Below are 9,593 nucleotides of genomic sequence, written 5' to 3' on the forward strand. Positions count from 1 at the left end.
GAGATGCGTGCGGGTGCCTCCCGGGTCACAAAGTAGCTGGGCGTCTTCTCCATGGTGATCTGTCCCTCGAGGGTTCTGGGCATCAGGTCTCTGCCAAAGGCAAAGAAACAATCTGGGATTAGAAAGTGGAGCTTCTGGGCTCAAAATCACATATAACTCGGTTCCGACTTATTATTGAGGCTGTTGTTGTTATCATCATCATCATCATCATCATCATCATCATCATTTAAAACAAAATGCAACAGGGTTTTTAAAAAGGATTTATTTTACTTATTTTATGTGTATGAGTACACTGTAGCTGTACAGATGGCCGTGAGCCATCATGTGTGTGGCTGCTGGGAATTGTACTCAGGACCTCTGCCAGCCCGCTCGCTCCGTAGTAATTCACTGTAGCTGAAGACAGCTATTTTCAGATGCACCAGAAGAGGGCGTCAGATCTCATTACGGGTGGTTGTGAGCCACCATGTGGTTGCTGGGATCCTTCGGAACTCAGGACCTTCGGAAGAGCAGTCAGTGCTCTTACCCGCTGAGCCATCTCGCCAGCCAGGATTTTAGAATTAGGGTGCACTAATACTCTGGACCCCCCACCCCCACCCCCACCCCTTGAAAGCTAAATAGTCCCAGTGAAAGCTCCTTCTCCTTTGGCAGAAGAGCGAGCAAGTGAGTCCAATAACTCTGAGGTGTTGGTGTAGGCGTTGCCTCTCCCTAAGTTAACAAAGTATCGGCTTTTCGCATGGCCCCACACAGCCCTGATTGGGTCTTCCCTCAAAAATGGCACCACCTCCAACTCAGGTTCCCCATCCTTCTCATGCCCACCATGCCCACATGGTCTTGGGCACCAGAAATAGAACTTGATAAGATGTTCAAAAAGCAACCAAGCAGGCATTATCCAAAAGTTCCAATGTAATCGGTACAAACAGAAACATACTAACTGAAGCATTGTGTGTGCTAGTAGCTTCCAAAAATATCTTAGATTCATTCCATTAGAGCAAACTCATTTCAAGAGATCTACCAGATGATTAATTTTACCAACAACAGTCACTAGAGGCCATGGGGTTTAGTCTGGGCTTTTGCATTGGTAAATGACAGTCATGTTGACCATCAGTGGTATGGTCCGCACCTTGGTTACAAGATGTGAGAACAGAAGGCAGGTGGAGTAGAAACCAACTTTAGGAGTTTGTGTTCTTCCATAGACTCTGTTGCGTGACTATGCTATGACTGCTATGACCCTGTGGGTAAGTGTGGGCTTTTCAGTCCACTTGAGGCCACTTTCACATGAAGATGTGAAGTTTTAGGAAGTAGAAACAGTACCAAAAGCAAAGAGGATCATGAGAGAAACGGAATCAGGAAACCCTGGGTGGGGAATGGGGCAGAGAGTGGGGGTGGCAGACAAGAATGTGAATATGACATACAGACATGCCTATGAGTGAAGGTTCTGCAACATCTCTGCAGGTGACAAACTGAAGGACACAGAGAGAGGATCTGAGTGACACATCCTACTACGATGAGGTGTCCAGATGGATGGATGGTTCTAAAAAGGCTCCATGAAGGGCAGAAACCATATGCGCGCGCGCGCGCGTGCACACACACACACACACACACACACACACACACACACACACACGCGCACACACACTGTTAACAGTGTTTCCCTAGCATCTTACAATATGAGTGGGCTGGACTGGGAATCCCTCTCTGCTGCTTCACAGTTGTGTGACCAGAAGACGGGTTATTTAACATCTCTGAGCTTTGGCATCCTAATGTGCAAAACCGCAGTAATTCCATCTACGTGCCAAGTTGCTGAGAGGACTACAGGAGGATTTCAGGGCCACAGTGCTTTATCTGTGAATGTGAGTCTGGGGGTTAGGCCTAGGTTCAGCTCCTCTGGCCCTGTGCCTTGTTACCTTAATTTTGGGGATGAGGGGGGCTGACTTCTCGTCATCTGTGAAAATGGAGAGAGTAATAGCTACCCCATGAGGGAGGTTCATGACAATCTAAACCGTCAGTAACCAATATGCTTAAAGCACGCCTACATGCTCATCATGACAGGTGCATGCCTGATAACATCACTCTGGCCTCACTGTTATCCCATTGTATATGATTCTTAACAGTTTCACTGTATAAAAGAATTAAACGTTAAAGTTAAGCATTAAATAAGTGGGTACTATATTTGGTCACAAACCTAAAGTCACCCACTAGCTATAGGGTAGAGATTCTGACTGATATTTTTTGCCAGAGCACAAAGCTGAAATAAAAAGAGAGAGAATTTTTTCACATCTTTTTGTTGTTGTTGCCATTTGGGTAAATATTTCCCTCTCAGCAGAACATTTTAAATGTCTAATTTGGAGCCCTCGTGTTGCCTGAGGCAGTAATCAGAGAACATTTTTTAGAAGTGACAACAGAAACTTTATTACACAATACAGAAAGTTTGGTTTTCTGAAGAGGGCAGCTCTTTCCAGGACAAGCCCACGGGGAGTTCCACACAAGCATACATCTCCTGGCTTAGAGGAAGCTCCTCACAGCCCCGCTGGGTGTTAAAGCCAGATTGACCCACTTTGTCCACTTAGGATAGGTTAGCAGCGGTGCCATCGGGCTAAGATAATCAAGGATTAAGGAGTTCCAGCTCTCAATGTACTTAGCGTGTCTCTAAAAAGCGAGTCAGCTCTGACAGAGGCTAGGTTTCTTCCATGTGCTGAGCCAGTCTGCAACTCGGCAGCTTCTAAGAAATCCAGACTCAAAATAAAAGCAATGTGGCCATGCTGAGAGGGAATCCAGTCCCCCAGGGTGGCCACAGCCACGGGGAAATGGGTGTAGAGAAGAGGATGTCTGTCTTCAGAGACTCACATGGACTTGACATAGACTTTGAAGTCTTTCTGCCAGGTGTAGCTCTCAAGACCTATGCATATTAGAGTGTGTATAACCCAGGATGGGTGACATACCCATCTGTGACATTTCCCTCAGCTGAACACTGACAGCAAGGATGGTGTCTGCTCTTAAAAGGTTTTAGGAAACGGGGAAGCTGACATTGGTACCCAGACCAGTACCTTACCAGCACTTGGAAAATGGTGCCCAGCACCTTCTGTCAAGATCTTGGCAAGACAGAGCAAGAGTATCCGCACACAGAGCATTGGTCACTCAACTAGCTCTTTCCACAGAGGGCAATAGATACAGGGTCTGCTCTCAGTGTGCCTGGCTCCACAGCCTTCTTTCAACCTCAGCATCCCTAAAGAGGGTCTGGTAAGTAACGAATAAAAATGTCTCAAGAATCATTTGTGAATGGGAAGCCACATAAGACTAGTAAAAAGGAAAAGTGGGTATGTTACAAAGTCCCTAAGTTATGGGTACTTACTGTGCCCAAACACTTGCTACTCTGCTAGAGCATTATATGGCACTGACCGGGGAAATCCCTGTCTCTGGACATACCCCATAGAATACTCCTCAGGCTACAGGACGTTGAGAGTTGTTAAAATAATGGAGCCAGGGAACCAACTTCTGAGACTGTGAGGCTCAATCCCTTCTGAGACCGTGAGAATCTGAGGCTGCTCTCTCCAATGAGCTTAATGCAGACAGTAGGCAGTCAGGAATGCGTTTCTGTGTTCTCCATCACTAGAAGCCTCCAGAAACTCCCTCTGTAGATTTCAGCCGTCAAATCTGTATCAGGCTGTGAGATCTGAAAGACCAAGCATCAAACGCCAACATACACAGCAACAGATAGGTGAAGGCTCAGAGGCCTGACTCAAATCTAGTCAAGCACTGAATGTTTGTTTCACCAAGCAGGGAATAGAGAACACCATCTTAAGAACATAAAGAACTCCTTGCATGGAACTTTCCAGGTACTTGCAAATATGTCCCTTCCTTCTACTTATAGTTAGTAATTTTCCTCACCCCAATCCCACAGCAGGTTCCAAAATTAAGTTTGGCTTTCCATGCACCACATACACACACAAACACACACACACACACACACATGCATGTACACACACCCCTTCCATAACTTCTCTGAGCTCAGCAGTGGGTCAGAGGAAAAAGGACAAGCTTGCAGCCAAGGGCAAGACCTTCCCTCTTGAGTGAGCTGCCTGCCCATCCAAGGCATCCCAGAGGCCACTGCGGCCCCAGGTTGGCCCCCACAAAAGCACATCCCATGGGGTAATTGAGCTGTTCATTACGAAAGCCAGTTTCTCAAATGGATAGTCACAGCTAATAATTATACTGTGCTTTGGAGGCTCACAAAGGAACTTTCACATGCATTATCTGATTTAATCCCTCGCCACAGGCCTTTGAGGTAGGTATGTAATCCCCAATTTACTGATGAAGAAGCTGAGTCCAAAGCAAGGGGGTGATACACAGGTCACAGAGCCGAGACTCTCGGTGCATCCCTTTCCATCCATCGGGATGTCTCCTTTTCATCGATGCCTGTGTCTGAGCAAGTCGATGAGGGCACAGAGCTTAGCGTGTCTTTCTTTAGACACCTGTGTGCTCATAGGTTAAATACCTCTAGCTCATAGATTATAATCTTAATGGTAGATACTTAAGTCCCAATCAGATCACTGCTGATCATAATTGCTCAAATAGGAGTCAGATTTCGAAACAAAAAAAAAAGCCTCTTTGGTTCACATAGTCTCCTTGTTACCTGCAATTTATGGTGCTTGGAAAATCACCAATGAGACCAACAGCCTCTGCCCTCCAGCATCACTGGCTCAGCCCCTCCTCCCCTCTTTGTCACCTAGGTGGGAAAAGTACACCTCTCTGTACACACGAATGCTTGGGAAGCTGAAAGCTTAGGCTATCTCAGTTCAAGGGTAAGAAAAGAGACACTCCTCATACATAGATCACGCACGCAAAAGTCCCTGAGACTGGCCTGGGAGAGACTGGCCTGGGAACCACAGAAATGACAGAGAGCAAAAATGATCCACTCGTCTGGTGTAAACTTGCAGAGCAGGAGGCTTGTCACCCTTTCTTAGGGCCTAGAAATGCCCATAAACTTCCAGGAACACCCGAGGCCTAAAAGAGTTAGTTCTCAAAGCAGAGAACCAGTTAGTTCTCTGCAGGCTAGGTGGGCTTAGAGGGACGTGGAGGGCTTTGACCTCTGTGGGAATATTTACAAGTAAGTCATGTGTCTCTGACGGCTGGCCAGGTTTACCTCTGGGTGCACATTAGAACCACGGAGGGTGGTTTAACAAGGGCTAAATGTCTGGGCTCCACCCAGACAGACTGAATGAACCAGGCCCTGCCTGGGCATGACTCCAGCACAGAACTCTTTCATGATCCTCCTGTGCAGACAGGATGGGGCGTCCGTGGCCTTGGACTCTATCTTGCACTTTGGGTTACTCCCCTCCCCCACTGGCATTTGCATGCGCCTATGTAGAGGTGCCGCATGGGTACTTAGGGCTTCTATGAAGGAAAGAGGGAGGCACACACTCAGGACCCACAGCCTGAGGCCAGCTTCAGCTCGGAGTGAATTCAAGGCCTATCTGAGTTTGTCATCTGATCCTGTCTCCAAAAATAGGTGGGGAGAGGAGGCTGGAGGGGATGGATAGCTCAGTAGTCAAGCGGGTGCGATATCTTAGAGAGGACCTGAGTTTGAGTCCCAGCACCTGCACCAGGAGGCAGCTCACAACTGCCTGTAATTCCAGCTCCAAGGGATCCATTCATTCTTCTATCTAGCCTCTGTGGACACACACAACAAAACGAAATAAATCTTTTTTCTAAATGTGCATGAGGCACAATATTGTGAGCAGAAGTACAAGTCATTTGGTGAGTCTAAGATTATGTGGGACAAAGTCCTAGGTCAGGTAAAAGGAGGCCCAGCCACACTCAGCTCCCATTTTAACTCACAGGGGTAAGGTTGTGCTCCCAGGGGTCTACACATTTCAGACAAAACCATACAGTGTTCTCTCTCTCTCTCTCTCTCTCTCTCTCTCACACACACACACACACACACACACACACACACACACACACAAATCTGACGATGAGTAAATTATAATGAGGCAAACTAAAACTACAGCCAATGAAGTACACCCTTATTCACGGGACAAAGAGAAACCAATGGGTATGTCTCTTTCCATTGCCCAAAGTCGGCTCACACGGTGCCAAACCAAAGAAAGAACAAACTCTCCGTTCCATTACCACGTTTCGTGCTTTGCTCAGAGCCGATGGCTTGAACCATCCTGTATTTTTTTTAAAGTTCCACAGAGTTCAAATGAATGTAGGAAGTGGCTCCCAGAGCTGGGTATCGTGGCACATGCCAAGAATCCCAGTACTTGGGAAGCCGAGGCAGGAAGACAGTTCTCAGTTGGAGGCCGGTACAGCTGCCTACCAAAAGGAAGCGGGGAGGAGAGGGGCCTGGCTCTTGAGCTGGTTTCACTGTCCCTCTTTTGGTGGTTGATGTTAGTTAGACACTGAGCCCAGGGTCATGCATGTGCTAGGTTAAGTTCTTCATCACTGAACTATACTCTCAATTCTCTTCCTATTTAGATACAGACACAAGTCTCCCAGTCTTGTCTTGAACTTGTGATCCTCCTGCCTCAATTTCTGAAGCCACTGCATTCACAGGCCTGCATGGGCAGACTTGGTCTTCCTCTCTAATACTCAGGCAGGGAGGGATAGGTGATGACCAGCGTCTCCAGCCTGAGGTCAGGGTATCAACTCCTCCGTGCCTTTGTCTGAAGACTGGAGACCTCAATACAAAATCGGAGTCTACTGCTGCTGCTTCGTTTCCCAGGGAAGAGGTTCCCAGTTCACTAGCAACATCCTGAGCCCTAGTACAGCCTCTAAGAGCTGCTGAGAGCGGGTTGTTAAAAACAGAGCCTGGGGGAGTAAGGAATGAGACCGGATCAGAGGACTTCCACACAGCCTCCAATTTTGCTGTTTCCAAACACTGCCCTGCTTTTCTTTCTTTGTTCTTTTCTTCCCCCTTTAGCAACACCCTGCTTCTGACCATCCAGCAACTGAGTTTACTGTTTGAATGGGATAACAATGCGGCAAAAAGGAAGATTATTAAAATGGGTGTAACCCCCCTCGCTGTAGCTCAACAGATGCTGGACAGTCACACAAAACAGCTGATGTGCATTAATGACATTCAGAGACAAGGCTGGTGTGGGATAGGGCTGGTCTTCAGTCGACAGAGTGGACCTGAGCAAACAGGGGCTATGAACCCTCTTCCTCAGATGATCACCTCCTTACCAAGTCATGGAAACACATGTTTTTAAAAGTTTTACATTTTAAACTTACGTTGGTGCCCAGGACTAACAACAACCGAGACAGGTGCACAGTCAAAACGCCACCATCACAATCACGACAGAGCAGCCCTGACACACCCAAGCGTCCTCTGTTGTCCTTGCCCACCAAGGCTTGGCACCTCCCCTAATATAGGGCCAGAAGGCTGGAAAGTCCTTGTTTTGATGCCATTCCAGGGAAAATATGGGTAAAATGAGAAAAAAAAGTCACTCAATACTTAAGAGATTTCAATAAAATAGCTATAGTTTCTGAAGCACTGAAATAAAAGTTATTTTGTGAGTCTCTCTGCTTCCAATCGGCAAGACCCGTTGGCTATATTCCCAAATTCTCAGGCCTTGGATTCCACATCTGTTAAATTAGCCTGCGGAAGAAGCTAAATGGTTCTGCCCCCTCAGTTCCACAATACTGACCAAAAACTCAAGTCCCAGGCCAGGAAACTGTGATGAGCCACCAGCTTTAGCATTTCCCAGAAGCCCATGCCTGGCCTCTGACAATTCAGGCACAGAACAGAAGAACCCAGGTTTCTAGGAAGATTGTGTTCCACACCCCTTCCAAAGAAAAAAACAGCTCCCCAGAATCTGGACAGTCACGGGCAGGTTTCAGCAATGAGGAAGCTGCCTTGCAAAGCGGGAAAGGAAATCAAGTGTCCCTTTTTCTGAGCATTTGGCAAACTTATAAACACTACTAGTGGAACTGAAAATGTCCTGGGACCTAGGGAAGGAGGGATGAGTAGGTGGGAGGTATCCCAGGGCAGGAAGCCCTCCTAGGACACTAAAACAGTGGGTGTGGGAAATCCGAGCCAGCTTTCCATTGCTGTGACGAATTACCTGAGGGAAACCACTTCCAGGGAAGAAAGGGTTGTTTGGTTCATTTCTTCAGAGGTTTTGTACCATGGTCCCTAAGCCCTTGTTGCCTTTAGGCTTGTAGCAGGACAGTGGTGGAGGACAGTGGCAAGGGCAGGCACACCCCCTGTAACTTAACTTCCCTCTACTGGGGTAAGCCTTCTGGAAGCCCTCGACGCTGCCAACCGAGCAGAAGTGTTTGGGCAGCGGGCAACTGGCGCTCCAGGCAGACACAGCGCACCAAGACCAATAGAGTCCTCATCACAGGAGGTGCCATGGCACGCATGCGTGCTAACACCCACTGAAAGCCCGCCTGGCAACCTCAAATTCTCTGCTGTGTTTGCACCTGGTAATAGGGGAAGTCACAGTGAGGCCTCGAACAACAGTTCCTCCCTTGTCCCCTTATGTAGGAAGACAGTTCCCAGCCAGGGCTGGGAAAGAAGCTGAGCTGGAAGAGTCAGCGTGAGTGTGCCCCGGCAGAGTGTAAGCTGAACCGAGATCGCTTCTCCTTTATGGCACACTCCTTGTTCTTCCCAGGGGACTCCATTTGGTGGATGAAGACTGGTGCTATCAGTTGTCAGTGTGGGCCTTCATCTGGGCCTTCTCACTTCCTCAGAGGTCTGGAGCCCACCAGCCCTGAGCCCCTTCAAAGGGCCACATCTCCATAAGTAACTGTCTCCCCTTGGGGAGATGTTTGCATATCAAAGCACTCCTTTGGGAGAGTTTAAAATAATTTCAAATGAAACTGTAAATAGTCTAGATTTCAGGTCTTGCAGAAGTGATGTCACAATTCTTGAAAAGTTCATGGGTCCTTTCGTCCTTTCTCTTTTCGTTCTTTCTTTCTTTTTCTTTTTTAAGGTAATGGGTTGGAAAGAAGAGAAATAACAAAGGATGGCTCCCCAGTCCTGGCCCCAACCGCTGCCCAAGGATTTGGCCTCCATTGTCCTGGAGTTTCAATGCTGCACTGAAATAAAAGCTTTTCAATGCTGGGGGGTGGGGAGCAAATGAGCATCTCACTGCCCAGGCAGCTGGAGCCCCCTTTCCTTCAGGCCTTTGCCTGGGTCTTAGGCCCAGCTCACAAAGGGGGTGGTTCCTGTTCCAGGAAGGGGCTGGGCCTTGGAGGGGGAGTGAAAAGCTAATGAGCTTTTGTGTTCCAGCTCCAAGCTCCCCCCCCTTCTGTTTACTGAACCTCGCCGAGGCCTGAGAAGGACAAATCTTGCGAAATCTGAGGGATGTGCGCGCCCCGTTTCCTGGAAAAAAGAAACCTTAAAATCATTAGAAAGACAGAAGTTATTCTGGCAGGCCGACTTTGTAGAAAGCAGAAGCAAAAGCAAAAAAAAAAAAAGAAAAGAAAAAAAGGCCCAGACAGTGGGGAGGGCAGCTGGAGACCCAGAAAGAACTGAATGGCCCAGAATCCTACTTGGAGAGTCCCACCATACAACCACTGGTCCCAAGAGTCAGGAATGCAGACCCAGCCCTGTGCCTTCACCTTCACACTGGGATCCAGGCTTA

General features: G+C 47.9%; 1 protein-coding gene across 1 annotated transcript in view; it reads right to left on the minus strand.

Moving 5' to 3' along the window:
- LOC116078678 (heparan sulfate glucosamine 3-O-sulfotransferase 3B1-like) overlaps positions 1–9,593 on the minus strand; it is a 36,261-nt gene that overhangs the window by 3,138 nt on the left and 23,530 nt on the right. The window contains exon 2 of the mRNA XM_031354026.1: positions 7–90. Within this exon, the coding sequence (XP_031209886.1) occupies positions 7–90 (84 nt within the window). The remainder of the gene's footprint in view (positions 1–6; positions 91–9,593) is intronic.

This window comes from Mastomys coucha, unplaced genomic scaffold, assembly GCF_008632895.1.
Source record: "Mastomys coucha isolate ucsf_1 unplaced genomic scaffold, UCSF_Mcou_1 pScaffold5, whole genome shotgun sequence".
NCBI classification, from domain to species: domain Eukaryota; kingdom Metazoa; phylum Chordata; class Mammalia; order Rodentia; family Muridae; genus Mastomys; species Mastomys coucha.